General features: G+C 36.7%; 1 protein-coding gene across 1 annotated transcript; it reads right to left on the bottom strand.

Annotated features, from left to right (window-relative positions):
• Positions 1–382: 382 nt before the first annotated feature.
• Positions 383–2,600, bottom strand: LOC127802644 (protein WHAT'S THIS FACTOR 1 homolog, chloroplastic). The gene has a single exon (XM_052338579.1). The coding sequence runs from the start codon at positions 2,341–2,343 to the stop codon at positions 754–756; it is 1,590 nt and encodes a 529-aa protein (XP_052194539.1). The 5' UTR covers positions 2,344–2,600; the 3' UTR covers positions 383–753.
• Positions 2,601–16,051: the final 13,451 nt, after the last annotated feature.

Raw genomic sequence — 16,051 nt, 5'->3', positions numbered from 1 at the left:
CCTATATAAGCTACATAGAAGCAAAAACTAATTGATTTAATGATTTCTTTTCTTGCTACTTTTGAGAGATCAGAACAAGAACAATTGAGAAGAAGTAAGTTGTTTACCAGCCCCGAGAACATGCTCAGCTTGCACATGTTTTGGGGGAGGGGTGTTTGAGCAATCAAAAATGCTCACTGTTAAACCCCTCAGATTTAGCTAGAGGCATCATAATTTATTCTAATTATCATCATTATTTTCAAATCTTTAGGAGAAAACTTTCATGCCTTAGAAGATCATTTTCATCCTCCATACATCTAAACCTGTTTGAGCTTAACCAGACAAACTTATGGATACTGAAAAAGAACAAAATGCAGCACAGGACAACTCTAAATTGCCAAGATACTGAAAATAGCTTATGGATACAACCATATTTTTATTGCACATCAGAACACGCTTACAGATACAAGGGCCATACAAAATGTTCTATTGTAGACACACCATGAAATAAGTAACAAATTTGATCCACCTCCATCAAAACAACAAAAATGTAATATTTGCAGATGATGCTTGAGCTTGACTCATTCTTGCCCACTACCCTGTACCTATCTGAGGAAGAACATCCAGTATGAATTGTATTAGAGATGCACATCCAGGCAGTAAAGTGCAGTCCCCCTCCAAGGAGGATAGAGCACCACCCTCCATGGCCTTTCACTGAATGTTCCCCAGCTGGACCTGGGGCATTGAAAATAACAAGTCAAATTCCCAGAACTTTCACCAGCGATCCCTGGGCCGACCATCGGAAAACACAGGGAGAAGCACCTTTTCTTCATCCTTTGTCTTGTTATCCACCCGTTTAGTTGATTGGCTAACTCCAGAGTACACACTTCCCCCATCCTCATCAAAGTCTGGGGGAATTTCATCATCTTCATCACTCCAATCATCCTCGAATTCCTCCCCATCTTCATCATCATCAAAGTCATCACTTATTGCATCATCAATATCAGACCATTCTTCTCCATCCTCACCACCACTTCCATCTGCTGGCTCATCAGTTCCCTCTGCTCCATCTTCATTGGGTCCAGGAGCTGTCCTCCTTGGGAATCGTGGAACAGCAATAAGCGAACGGAGCTTCTCTTTGATGAGCAATAACCGATCCTTCTCAATCAATTGTGAGTCATGATATGCTTCCCTGAGGAAGACCGAATCCCTATCCCCTTTCAAAGAGACGTAGAACATATCAGGATGCCTTATCAACATTCCCCTTAGCTGCTGTGAGAATCTAAACTCATCTCGAAAATGAGTGAGGTGGTCAACAAGAGTTCTCTTCTCAACAGTGAGGCTCAAAATTTCATGAACCACACCACAAGCATGTTTTTCTTTCTCTAGAGTACCAGACTTCAATGCAGAGAAATCAGAGTAAGGCGATACATATGGCATGTCTCTAAATTGACAAATCCTTCTCATCTCACCTTTGGAAAGATTGAGACCCCTGGGTAGCTTCACTCTATTGAACTTCGGTGGTCTGTCAATTATCAAATCATTTGCTTCTAGATCTCTAGTCCGGTTTTCTTCCTCTGCAAGCTCAGCTGCAGAAACAGCAAGTTCAGGATCCCAGTGAGTAAGTTCCAGAGCTGGGCCTCGCCCGGTCATGACAACCTTAAAATATTGGGGGTACCGCCGACAAATTGTGTCCTGGAATTCCAAAGGAAGCCCAAAATCAGTCTTTAAATGGGCAATCTTCTCCAAAAGAATGCGCTTCTCTGACGACATCATCAACAATTTTCGCAGCTTAACAACCAAAATATCCTCCATCTCATTCCTAATCCTCATCTCCTCCAAATAAAGCCTTTCGGCTTCGGGTGTCAATTTGAAATGAAGTGAGTACGCGCCTTCTTCCACAATCTCAAAAACCGCTGGAAATTTTCTCAACAGGGCAATAAATCGCCGCCTTTTCTGGAGACCCAATGCTCTCCTATACCTACCCAGGTCACGAAGTGACATTATCCTATTGGGCTGACTCACTAGAATCTTCCTAATCTTCATGACCAATTTAAGTTTCTTGTCCCTCTGTATCACATTATCAAAAACACCCTCTTTTCTTCTTTTGACCGCAGCAGCTCTTATTCGACCAAACGGAACGCGGGCATTCCCTAGATTACCCGAAGGAACAATTTTGCCTAGCAAACCAAAGCTTTTACCCAGAAAGGGTGTTTTCTCCGAGTCTTCCCTTGACAGACCAATATAGGTTTTTGAAGAAAGCTTCGGTTTTGCAAGGATAGATGACTTGTACGAGATAAACAAGGGTAGAGAAGGAATAGACGGTGATGTTCTGGGCGGAGAGATGAACAATCTGGGCTCCATAATTGTCTTATAGATTATCTTGGAAAGAGATTATGAATAGATAGATAAAATGTGAGCTCAACCAATATTTAACCGCTGCCTATGTAAGTAAAACAGCTGGATGTGTGTAACAAGCAGTCGAAGATGAAACGACCTACCAGGTTATCTTGCAGCTGAGGATTGGGAGTCGAAGCTGGCGGTTAGGGTTTATGAGCAAAAACCCTTTCCACAGGTTTTCCTTTAACGTCGATGTTATCTTCTTTGAGACCGCAGGGGACTCGAAGGGTACGAAGAAAAAGAAATGAAGGGTATAGCTGTCTTTATATTATTGCAACTGCAAGAATCGATATTTCAAAATTCTAAATATTAGACCATTTTTAAGATATTTTTAAGGTGTTACCCACAAAAAAAAAAAGAGACTATTTTAAAGATATTTTAAATTAATTTCTGTAAATTTCAAATTTTATTTTTAATAAAAAAAATGTCATTTTAATTTAAGTAAGGTCATCTCTAACACGAGTAAATATTGTTCGCCAAGCTAAAATATGAAGTCAATTACTAGAAACCCACTGAAACAGAGTTCTCTATATGTCTTGTCATTCAACATATATTTGTTGAGTTTCAAATTGTTTGTTATAGTTGGAGAGCGAAAATCTAAGCTACCCTTATTGCCATCTCTTCCCTACCCCCAACGACCATTAATGTGGGAAAGAAAATGCACGTTGCAGGCAAAGGTGAAATTGGCAACCAACGAAGGTGGAAGCGGACAAGCAAAACAACGACCAACAGAGGAGGAGGTGGAGACAACAAGTAGAACAATGGCGGGGTAAGGAGCAAATTGAGCAGCTGGGTTTGTGAGATTTTAAAAAAAATATATTTATTTTGGTGTTGGATGATTGATATTATGTATTTGATTATTGATTTGTATATTTAATTATTAATTTTATATATGTCTATATTTGATTATTTTGTGTATTTAATTATTAATTCTATTTATGTGTGAAAATTATAGAAAAGATAAAATAAATAAAATTAAAATTTATTAAAATAAATAAATAAAATAAATAGTGAAATAGAAAAGAAAATAGGGAGTATGGCTGAAGTACCTACAGTTTTTTAGATAAAATAAAAATAGAGAATGAATTGTTTATAATATAATAGGAAGTGAAATATGGAAGTGGGTCAAAGATAGTCTAAGTGATCTAAAAAACTCCAAGAAAAACTATTTAATTTGTTTAATTAAATGAAAACTTTAAATTTAAATTTCTTGAAATAACTTATGAGCGTGAAGCCATTGATGTCGTGAGAAAGGGACGGTATTTGGATTGAGAGTTTATAATATAAGGGAAAAGAAAAGAAAAGAAAAGAAGGGTATATAATATTTTCTCTTCTCTTTTTATATTCTTATTTTACTTATGTATATGATGTAAAAAGGGTAAAGAAAACATATTTATAAATATGATTACTACCTTAGGTCAATTCCATTTGTTATTGAGATTTAAAATAATTATAAAAAATTATCTCTTAACATTTAAAATATATATATATAATGAATACCTTTGATGTTTAATATTATGTTATAATTTTTTCTTATTGTCAATTAACTCTAGTTAAATATTTATGAAGGACTAAAATAACTTTATATTTAGAAGGCTTCCATCCGTCTCTATTTTCTTTTTCTCTTAGGATGCATTTGATTGTAAGGATAAAATTTGAGTGAAAAGAAAATGAATTTCAGGGAATTGAATTGTAAGGAAAATTAATTTCTGAAAATTGAAAGTTTAAGCTGTTTGATTGGTATAATTTTCTACCTAAAAAATTATGTTATTTTCCATCTTTTAATGTTTGATTAGTAATATTTTCCATAAAATTTGATCATTTTCTTGGCATTTCGTGTTTGATAGACATTATTTTTCATGAAAAATGACACATTTTCCATGGAATTCAATAATGAAAATGTATTGAAAAATATTAAATCTTATAAAAAAAATTAAAATAATAACGTATTTTAAATTAATTAAATTATTTTCTCAAGAAAATTCCATCTCATCTCCCAAGGAATTTGATTTCCATGATTTGAAGGAAAATCCCCTCACATGACCATTAGTAGAAAAATGAGTTTCCTGAAAAAAAAAAAATAGCTGTCAAACAATGCACAAGTTGAAAATTGGATAAAAAAAATTATCTTTTCCTTGAAAAAAGTTGGCTATCAAACGTGGCCTTATTTCTTTATTTTTTCCATTTATTCTCTTTCATACGATCCTCTAATCACCTCTACTCTAGTTTGACTTTCTTTTTATTATTTTTCTTCTATCTGAATCTTTTTATTTTTATGACAGCCATGGATATGGGCGTCACTAACTCTCTCTCTCTCTCTCCTCTATTTTGGACTTTTTATTCTTCTGTGTTAATTTTCTTATTCTTTTAACCATCATGGATGCGGTTGTTGCCAAATGCTTTTACTCTATTTTGGTTTTCTTCTTTCTTTATTTTTCTTCTTTTATGTAGATAATAATTAGGGGAGGTGAATTAAACTTTTTCATCAGTTTTAATTAATAAACTTGACTGAAAAAAATCAAAGAATAAATGCTATAAATAAATTAAAGAAAGTAGTACACGAGATGTAGAGCGGTTCAACCTCAACCGCTTAGTTTACTACCTTGATCTATGATCAAGGATTTTTCAACCACACCTACTTGTATATTCAATTATCTTGTAGATTTAGTAGACTCATTATAAATCTTTACACTTGATTTTTTATAATGGACTCAACCACAGCCACAACCACAACCGTAATTTTTTCACAAGATAAGGTATGACCTCTACAATTTGGCTTTTCAAATAGACTAAGCCAGAACCATTACTTTTTAAAGGCCAATGCGTAACATTTTTTTTAACAAGATCACAAATGATTGTGAAAAAATAAGTCAAGAAAAGGATGAATAAAACAGTGAGGACAAAAGCTTTTCTCTTAACTGAGAGAGTTACAAGATATAAAATAAAACTCACTCCCAAATAATTTCTCACGGAAATATTTTAGAATGAAAAGCTCGTGAGAAGCAAGATTAAAGAATAAGAAGTATTCTTAAAGCTTGTTTGAAGTTGTATCGTGAATAGGTCATGTAACTTTCTTCAAGCAACTCATTTTCTTATTTATAGATTTCTTGCACTGAATGTTAGCTGACATGACAGAATCCAAAATGAATGTTTTATTTTGTCTCACAACCGTCATTTTTTATATCTAATAACATTAAACAACATTTATTAATTCATACAAGAAAACTCATGTTATCTGATTACCATTTAATGAACTAAAAAGTAGAAACTATCAAGTATTGAATGCGCCTAACGGCTATAATTTTCAAATTCAAATAACAGTTACTTAACTGAGTTAAATAGATACACGACTAATGAAACCATTCCAATCGATTGAATAGAATTAGGTAATCGATTATGTAAAGTCTACTCAAGTATGATTAAGCATTACTCAGTTAACTCATAAACCACAAAAAAAACACACATTAATTACTCAATTATCAAACTAGACTTACTTGACTAATAAAAATGCATATTCAAGTACGAATATTCCATACTCAATTAATTTTGAAGTACAAAAACATAGTTATATTCAGTCAAAGCTGTTGAGCCAACTTGCTTATATTAATTAAGTTTTGATGATTAACAAAAATATTTTTATATTATAAATGTTTTCTCTTACTCTTTATTTTGAATTAAAAGAGAATTGTTTTTAAACATATTTTCTTCTTTTAATCATTTATGTCTCAAAAGTTTATATTTGAATTTTTAAATTTTAAATTAAAGCATAATTATATTTAAACATGTTTTCTCTTACTCATACAAAAAGTAAATTTATTTTGAATTAAAAGAGATTGATTTAGACATATTTTGTAATACCCCGAGAGCCTAGAGAAGTTAGTATATATCGAGGATAGTGTAAGAAAGGAAATAACACCAGCTGAATACTTTTTGGGTTGAATGTTGGCAAAGAACTCCCAAGTTAAGCGTGCTTGACCTGGGGTAATCCAGGGATGGGTGACCCCCCTGGGAAGTTCGTGTAGGCCCATCAGGGTAAGTTGTTCCGGTTCTTCCTATCGCTCGATGCGGGATGTTACAAGTGGTATCAGAGCCGACTCTTGGCGAAAGCGGTCCGATGAGGGCGGGGAGTGGCGCCGGGGCTCGAGGGCCTGTACAAGGAGCGGCTTCTGGCAGGCTTCTAGGATGGCAGCCCCCAAGGGGAGAAGATCTGGGACCAGTTGTAAGGTCGCATGACGAGGACGTTATGTGCTCAAGGAGGGGAGAATGTAATACCCCGAGAGCCTAGAGAAGTTAGTATATATCGAGCGATAGAAAGGTCCGGAACAACTTATCCTGATGGGCCTACACGAACTTCCCATGGGGGTCACCCATCCCTGGATTACCCCAGGTCAAGCACGCTTAACTTGGGAGTTCTTTGCCAACATTCAGCCCAAAAGGTATCCAGCTGGTGTTGTTTCCTTTCTTACACTATCCTCGATATAATCTAACTTCTCTGGGCTCTCGGGGTATTACATTCTCCCCCCCTTAAGCACATGACGTCCTCGTCATGCGACCTTACAACTGGTCCCAGACCTTCTCCCCTTGGGGGCTGCCATCCTAGAAACCTGCCAGAAGCCGCTCCTTGTACAGGCTCTCAAGCCCCGGCGCCACTCCCCGCCCTCATCGGACCGCTTTCGCCAAGGGTCGGCTCTGATACCACCTGTAACATCCCGTTCGAGCGATAGAAAGGTCCGGAACAACTTATCCTGATGGGCCTACACGAACTTCCCAGGGGGGTCACCCATCCCTGGATTACCCCAGGTCAAGCACGCTTAACTTGGGAGTTCTTTGCCAACATTCAGCCCAAAAGGTATCCAGCTGGTGTTGTTTCCTTTCTTACACTATCCTCGATATAATCTAACTTCTCTGGGCTCTCGGGGTATTACATATTTTTTTGTTTTAATCATTTAAAACTCAAAAACTTATATTTGAATTTTCAAATCTTGATTTCTCATGCAAAAAATAAATTTATTTTGAATTAAATATGAGACATATTTTCTTATTGTTTGAGAAAGCCAAAGCATATTTTGAATTTTAAACTTCATATTAAAATTTATTTAGTGGCTAAAATGCTTATAAATACCCCCCCCCAAACTCATTTTTGTTTGTATCTAAGTACTTCCATTGCATATCCAAAACACACGAAAGCTCTCAAATGCTCTCAAGCAAAGCATCCAAGCAATCTGAGACTCTCGAAATATTATTGCACATCCACCGAAGAGTCACAAGGCAAGATGAGAAAAGTTATTTAAGTCTTTTACGACAAATTCGAACTTCTCCATTTGAGATTACAAATTTATTTATTTATTTAAACATTATTGCCTTATATAAATTGTTCTTAATTTTTTATTTGTGTAACACCCCGCCTTACACGGGCACGTCACTATAAGGGAATCCCCGTGAATTTTTTTCAAGTCTACCACACGCGGCGCCATGGGTACAATCTTCACATGCAGATGAAACACTCGTCGCATACAATGGTCGGCGCTCGCAACGATTCCAAAAAAAATCTTCACATGCAGATAAAAATCCCGAGAACCTCAGTCTTACTCGTTTAACTAACAAGATCTTTAGACTTAAAACTAAACGAGACACAATATAACATAGTGGAATAATTAACTTTAAAATGTTGTGGCCTACCACGAGTTTCACACAAAAGGTTCCCACACCGAAATACATATTACAACGTTACAAAATGATAACAACAATATCATACAACCGTTCATACATATACCAAAATAAATACTATCTTCTCCAAAATGATACAGTGACTCTCAAACTAAACACAGTTGGCCCCACTGGCCATGTCATTGACCTCGCAGCAGTCTCTGGCTGGAACGTTGAATGTTCTAGGGACATAACCCAGATTAGATGATAAAACATCTAAGTGATGTCATGAAACAGTTTACATAATGCATGTAAGACATATAAGCATGGCATAAATAGACAAACGACAATATGCAACACGTCTAATTTGAGAAATCTCCCTGACATACTCAACCTCCCATGAAAAATCAATTCCACACATCGTTGGGGTTGACCTTGTGTAAGAACCCATATTTCGTAAGGTTGCCATGTAATTTAGGCAAGTTTAGAATATCGAAAAATTGGCTTAATAGCAGTTATAAGTACCAAATTGACCACAGGGAATGCCCCGGAGTGAAATTGTCTAAGGAAAATGACATGGTCTTGACGAGCGTTTCTAGATAGAATTTATGTATCGAAAGAAATCAAGTTGGGAACGGTTTTCGGTACAGCTAAAATACAGCTGTTATTTAGACTGTAAAATCGAATTGTCATATGGGACTCCTGAAAAATCAACGGAACCCTAGGGGGGCTCCGGTTTTGCGTAATGAGCGACCCTTCAGTGGATTCGAGATGAAACAAAGGTCCCGAGAAGACGCAAATGTGAAATCATCTATATCGAGTAAAATTTAAGTTATTAATTTTGCGTTTTCGGTATTGGAATGCAAATTATTCGATGTTTAAGGGCATAGTTGCAATTAGATAATTATTTAAGTGAAATGAAAATGAATTTTTAGAATTTAAATATATAATTTTTAGTATTTCAATATAGTATAGAATTATATATATATGTATATAGACGTGTTGTGCATGCATAAGTGTTGGCTGCCCTTGCTCTGCAAATGTAATGGCTTCAATTGGAGTAATCTTCACGCAATGTGCTGCTATCCCATGCCTCTGCAACTTACTCCACACCTTGCAAGCTTCAGCCATGCCCTGCAACTTGATGGCCATTCCTTCTGCAAGTGGAGATTTTCAAGCATTGAGGGATGGTGCCATGCCAGGCTCGAGGCAAGGGAATTGCCTATAAATAGAGAGAAATGAAGGCAAGCAAGTGGCAAGCGAGAGAAAGCCTTGGCTGAGAGAAGCAAGGGAGAAAGAGGGAGAGAGAGAAAGGGCTGGAAGGGAGATGGAGGCACGACCATGGCAGTACCGCAACAAGCATGGCAACTCGCAGGGAAGGCGAGAAGCAAATAAGGCGAAGCTGAAGCAGCCGCGAGGAAGTTTGGTGGAGGCTAGAGCGACGGTCAGAGGCGGCCAAAGCTGGTCGCAAAGCAGCGGCGGCTATGGCAGTAAGCCGTTGCAACGAGGCAGCGACCAGTCGCGGCCAGCGGTGGTCGCGAATGGTTGCCAGCGATGGCACGACGATCACAACAGCAACCGGGGAGGCTGGCAGCAAGTAGCGGTAGGCTGGAAGGCGGGCGGTGGCGGCTGGGCGAAGCTGCTGTGCGCGCATGGCGGCGAAGCAGGGGAAGAAGAAAAGAGAAGAAGAAGAAGAAGGAAGGAAGGAAGAAGAAAGAAAAAGAAGAAAAAAAAGAAAGAAGAGAAGAAGCTGTGTGTAAGTTGCAGGAGGCAGGGGAGGAAGAAGAAGGGGAGAAAGAAAAAAAGAAAAAAAAAAAGGAAGAAAAGGAGAATAAAAATAGAGAAAAATCTCGAAAAAATAGGAAATGGATATTTAGTAATTTTCGGAGATGTTGGCAAGAAAAAATTGTTCAGGCACGCGTTTCGAGGCTGTGGCACGCATACCGAGGCAGTCTGAGAAGCTAAGTTAAGGTAAGTAAAATTTTCTAGAAAATTTTAGAAATTCAGGAATATTATTTTATGAATTATCGTAGTGAAATATTTGATAAAATATTTTAGAAATATTTAGTTTGGATTTATTGAGGAAAAATAGGAGGAAATAGAGAGAAAAATAAAGAAAATGCAAGAAATTATGAAAAAATAGGCTTTAATACTTATTTAAAGAAATGTGATGATTAGGATGCTTTAAGGCTAAAATTGAAGTGACTCGTGAGAATGTTGTGGTTGGCACGCAAATTGAGGTGATGCAAGGATATCGAGATAGCCCGATAAGCTTGAGAAGGTAAGTGGTATTCCCAACTGAATTTAGTTTTGTGAAAAATGATTGGTTGTAGGTGATTTATGTTTCAAACTCCGATCTTCGGGAATGCTTTCATCATATTGACATGCTTTGATATGTATCCATCACGTATACTACATACATGACATGCTATGAAATGCATATGTACACGTTGATATCACTGGTCACGCGCATTGTGGCCGTAAAGAGTGCGCGAACTGGTACCGCTGCTTTACCAAGGGTGCACCCATACACCCCGGCTTTGAAAGAGGTGGCCGCAAAAATGGTGAGTAGTATGAAGGGTGCAGTTGACCCTTACGATGAGTAAAAAATTGCATTCATGCATGAAATATGTTTTCTGTATCCTTACTTAGATGATTCATCATCTAACTTGGGCTTTGCTCCTGAAATATTCAAATGTTCTAGATGGAGATTGTAGCAGATACGAGGATAAATGAGGCATGAAATGACACTTAACAGAGTGCATGAGAAATGAAATGTATGTTATGTAGCCATGTATTTAAATCCTACTACTTTGAATTCTGAACGTTTTAAGGAATTATGATGTATAATCTTATTTAGGGTTAATGTTAGTTGAGAACTTAATGTATGTATTAAGTTATGTTGAGGAACGATATCTGAATTTCGATTAATGTTAAGGTATCAAGTTCAATCCTTGCTTCCGCATTTGATGTGTATAATGATTCTCTTTCGAGAAAAATGAATGGGAATTCTGGGACAGATTCGAAGAATGATGTGGTTTAGGATTAGTTTGAAAAAAAAAAATTATCCCAGAATTGTACCAAGTTATAATGCGCCCGAAAAGCAGGGCGTTACACCTTATCGCGACATACTTAATCTCTCGAGTGCCCTACCGTGTCACTCGTTCACCAGGATTAACTTTGTCCCATTCTCAAGAAGACCCCATCCCGTCCCATACGGACCTAACAACGACACGAACAAACGACACCCCAATGATATTAAAAACCACAAGCCATGCACCAACTCTTTTTGTACGTAAAAACAGTTGATGCAATATACCACATGATCAATATGCAAATAATGCCAGAAGTACATAAGTAAAACGCACATGCATAACATCCCGAGTTTTGGAGGGTACAATCACCCACTCGAATTGGTTCAATCACGTGTATCCTAAGCTCGGAAAGGTAAAACTGCTCACCTGAACCCATTACACCCATCTAACATACATTCAAAACAAGATAAAACTAGGATCAAATCACTCACCTCAATTTAGAAAAGTTTAGTTTTCACCTCGAAAAATGTGACACACCTCAAAAATCGTGCAATCCTTCTTTCCAACAGCCCAATCGTCTCCTATTTACCATTTAAGACCTTGAAAATCAATATTTCTATTTTTTCTCAATTTTCTCTATTTTTAAACCTTTCTTACCTTCGAAAATTCATAAAAAAATACCTAACACCAAATTTCACCAAATATTTTTTCATGATAATTCCTAAAATAATTTTATTGAAATTACAAAATTAATTTCAGAGAAAAAGCCTACCTCACGTGCCCTCACGCGCCACTCACGGACTTAGCGAGTGAAGCCCACGCACAGCCGGTGCAGCCGTTTTCTCTGACTTCGGCAATCTCTGATGCTCCAAACGATTATAGGGGCCTAAAGGGCTTGATGAGGCGACCACGATGGTGCCTTCGAATGGCCAAAACAGTCGCCAGAAAAGGGTTTAAAACCTAGTTGCAAGTTGTGGCGCCGGCGAGCCCGATTTTCTGGCCAAAGCTCTAAAACCCCCTTATTTCTACACCAATGGACTCCAAATGCTCCAGAAACGGTCCTCACAACCCAAGGAACAAAAACCCCTTATTCCCAAAGCTCGATTTAAGCCAAAACGCCCTTAATTTTTCTCGATTTCTTTGAAAAACCCTTGGCCTCGATTATCTATTTATACCCGATCTCGACCCGAATTTCCACCACAAATCGATTGATCTTATCCCCTTAACCCTAGATCTAGCCTTCTAACCAATCGAAAAGCTCCAAATTGCGAGCTAAAGCCCTAAAAAAATTCGGCCAAATCGAAAATCTTATCTACCATTAACTCCAATCGTATCAAGGCCATTTCCGGCCAATGGCAACCACAAACAGCTTCATCATCGCCTGGAGTTACTCTAGCACCTCCTAGGCGACCTTCTCGACGCCTCCAAGCGGCTGGCCAGCGGCCAAAGGGCGGCCGGTCGGTTTCCCACTTGAAATTTTCCGATTTTGTAGTTTATCCCCCCAACAATCTTTCAATTGTATTTCCTCCCAAACCTTGATGCCCCTAGACTTTTCGTTAATTCCTTGACTTCCCTCAAGTTCTAAACTATTCATTTCCCTCAAGAATTTCTAGAAAATTTGTTGTTTCGACCTCCCTCGGGTAGTTTACAAAATCTGCACTTTTGCCTGAATGCTTTTAATCGCGTGTTTTTGACTTTAAACTTTCGCGAATCTCTTGATTTTGACAAATATCGCTTATTTGGACAATTTTACCTTTATTGACTTGCTTTGACATAGCCCTTCACCTTTCGTTTACGTTTTGAATATTATACGTAGACTTGAAACTATAGTAATTACCATTTTGACCTCATAATTTTCAAAAATTCTCTTAATATTAAATATTGAATATTACAATTTGTGTCCAAGTGTGGACAAATTATTTGTAACATTTAAATTACTATTATGGATTATATAGGTTTCCTAGAACCATTAAAATCTAGGTGAATCTAATTTTTAAAGTAAGCTAGGAAAAAAACTTTGGTATAGTGGTTGCCTAAAACTCGTTATAATTTAGGTGTGTATCTAGTTTTCAAGGTTAGCTAGTGTGGAAGCCTTGGTAAAATTATTTTAGTGGAATCCCAAGGGTGATTAGACTGAAAACACCGAACCACTATAAATTGTGTTGTGCCTCATTGTATTTATTTTTGTTATATCGTGCGGCTTACATTTATTATTAATTTCAAATATAATTTATTATATTTTTCAATAAAATCATTAATTAAGAATATTTATTAAAATTGAGAAAATTTTAATCACTCAATTCACCCCTCTCTTGAGTGGCCAATTGTAAAGCCCACTTCCGAATACTCGAAAGAAAGTCATTATAGAGATGATATAGAACAAAACTGAACTCAACTTATTTCATTTCTAGCAGCGAAAATTTAAATAAGATTTAATTACATTCTCAATATCTCATAACTCTAGACTCGATGGTCATACAAAATAATAAGAGGCTCAAATGCCCATAACATAATAAATTCTCATTATTACAAATCTCACCAAATCACTAACTAGGATCTTTAAAGGTAGAACACGTCTCCGTACACCACTATTCCTGGGCTGCAGTCCTACTAGACTCACCTCCAATAACCGTCTTTCCTTTACCTGGAATGGCAAAGAAGATCAAGTGACTCATAAGACTCAACAAGTTCAAGAAACAATGAACAATATATAGGATCCAAGAATATGATGATACCAAGAAGAGTAATCAAGGACTCCACAATTATATATCAGATTTATAATTCTTGAATTTATCAATTCACTTAATATATCATATCACCATATACCACTATGCAAATGCGCATAAAATCTCAATATCATTATCAATTCTCACAGGCTCGCAAGCCATCATTCAATACATGCAAGAGTGCATCATTTCATTATCAATATTAATTTTCCTGGCTCACAAGCCATAAATCGATGCATGCAAAAGTGCATAAGTTCCATAAAACCTCACAAATAAATATGGAGTCAACCTGCCAGGCTATGGCCACCTCGTCCCACGCCAGGTACTCTAGGGTACCCTTTCTCCCTCTACGCAAAATAATAGGTGCGCAAAACACATATATATGTAACATGTACATGTATGCATTTGCCGATCACATGTATTTAAATTCTTGTTTCCGCGATATTCATACTTTCAACATTACTTACCCATATTGGGTATTTTTCCATCATCAGATAAACTCAACGTATCTTACTTCATAACGTTTACCACATTCAAGATGTAATTTATGACACAAAAATACTTGATGTAATTTATAACACAGGAATAGTTTTTAAGAAGTGCTATTTAATATCAAATCTCGATTCACCAGCAGAGGAGTATTATAAATTAAATAACTATTTTTCCCATCATATGATTGTTGTGATTTTATTTAACTAGTGATAGTATGCATTTACTTGCATTCGTGCCCATAACTCAAATTTATGATTAGTCCCCATGCAATCATATGACCACACCACGCGAAATTGCTAATCAAACATAAACTTGAAATTTTTCTAGGGCGAAGGACCAATTAGATCATATTTTGAAAATGTCTTTATTTTTTAAAAACTAACTCTTGATATTTTGATAACTAGCATTCATTGTTGTAAAAATGATTTTTAATGAATTTTTCAAGAAACAGAAACTATGTATTTCAATGGTGGTAAAATTGCAAATTTGTGAATTTATACTAAAACCAAAATTCTATCTTTTTATTGTTATGGATTTTGATTTTTTTGATATTTTTATTGAATCCAAATGGGAGGTACTTTCTTATTTACATTTATGTATTAAAATAAATGAAAGGTAAAATATAAATTAAAGAAAATGCAAACATTTACTTCGGTTAAGGAAAGGTAAATAGATAGGGTGAAAGCAGATAGCTCCCATCTAAAGGCTTATGGGATGAGCTCGAGAATAACTCAAGGTCATGAGTTCGCGGCTTACGGAGAGAGCTCGGGAGAGCTTGCGAAAAGAGCTCGGAACGAGCTTGAGGTCATGAGCGGCTTGCGGAGAGAGAACTCGAGGTTAGGAGGTGCATAAGAGTTCACTGAACGAGCTTGTGGTCAAAAGGGTTGGGCAAGAGCTCAAGGTCAGGTGCGCGGCAAGAGCTCGTAGCCAAGAGCTTGAGAAATTAACTCGTGAGAACGAGCTCGCGGATAAGTGCTTGAGAAATTAACTCGCGAGAAAGAGCTCGTGATTAAGCTTATGGTCAGAGAGCATACATGTATGAGCTCGCAATAAAGAGCTCGCGATTATGCTTATGGTCAGAGGGCATCAACATGAGCTCGCTTCAAAGAGCTCGCAGCTAGATATACGTCAACTATTTAAAACATAAGGTGTTTACACCAAGCTGTTCATTTCATATATAATATATACATGTGAGGGTTTATTCAACACCAGGGAGTATACCCATGATCTGCCTGCTTTTAATAAGGGCTATTTGAATGGGCTTTTTTATTTCTACATATGCATACAACCTACAACTTAATACAGAGGCGAACAAAACCTCTATATCTAAACTAAAACCAAGCATATGGCATTCATAGAAAATAAATCTGGGGTAAAGCAATCCCCATTCGAAACATCAAAAGGACCTTAATATACTTAGTAAGGAGATTCAAAAGAACATGATGTTGTAACTGAAGGAGAAGAAGCTATACGCAGCAATAGATATATATATATATATAGATATATACATTCACAGACATCACAGTAAGACAAAATTATTAGAATGAGATGTGCTATGACACACACCAAGAGGGGGGTGAATTGGTTATTTTAAAAACTTAATTGAACTTGAAAAGCTTTTTAACACAAATTGAGGTTTTAGGAAATAAAACATGAAGTATATAAAAATGACAGATGTAAGTTTACAAAGATAAATATGTGAACCAAGTGAGGAATAATGAAATGTTTGGAAAGATAAATAGATTAAAGAGCACAAGCACAAGAAACACAAGG

The sequence above is a fragment of the Diospyros lotus genome, chromosome 5, assembly GCF_014633365.1.
Source record: "Diospyros lotus cultivar Yz01 chromosome 5, ASM1463336v1, whole genome shotgun sequence".
NCBI classification, from domain to species: Eukaryota; Viridiplantae; Streptophyta; class Magnoliopsida; order Ericales; family Ebenaceae; genus Diospyros; species Diospyros lotus.
This window is presented reverse-complemented; position numbering and strand designations above follow the sequence as displayed.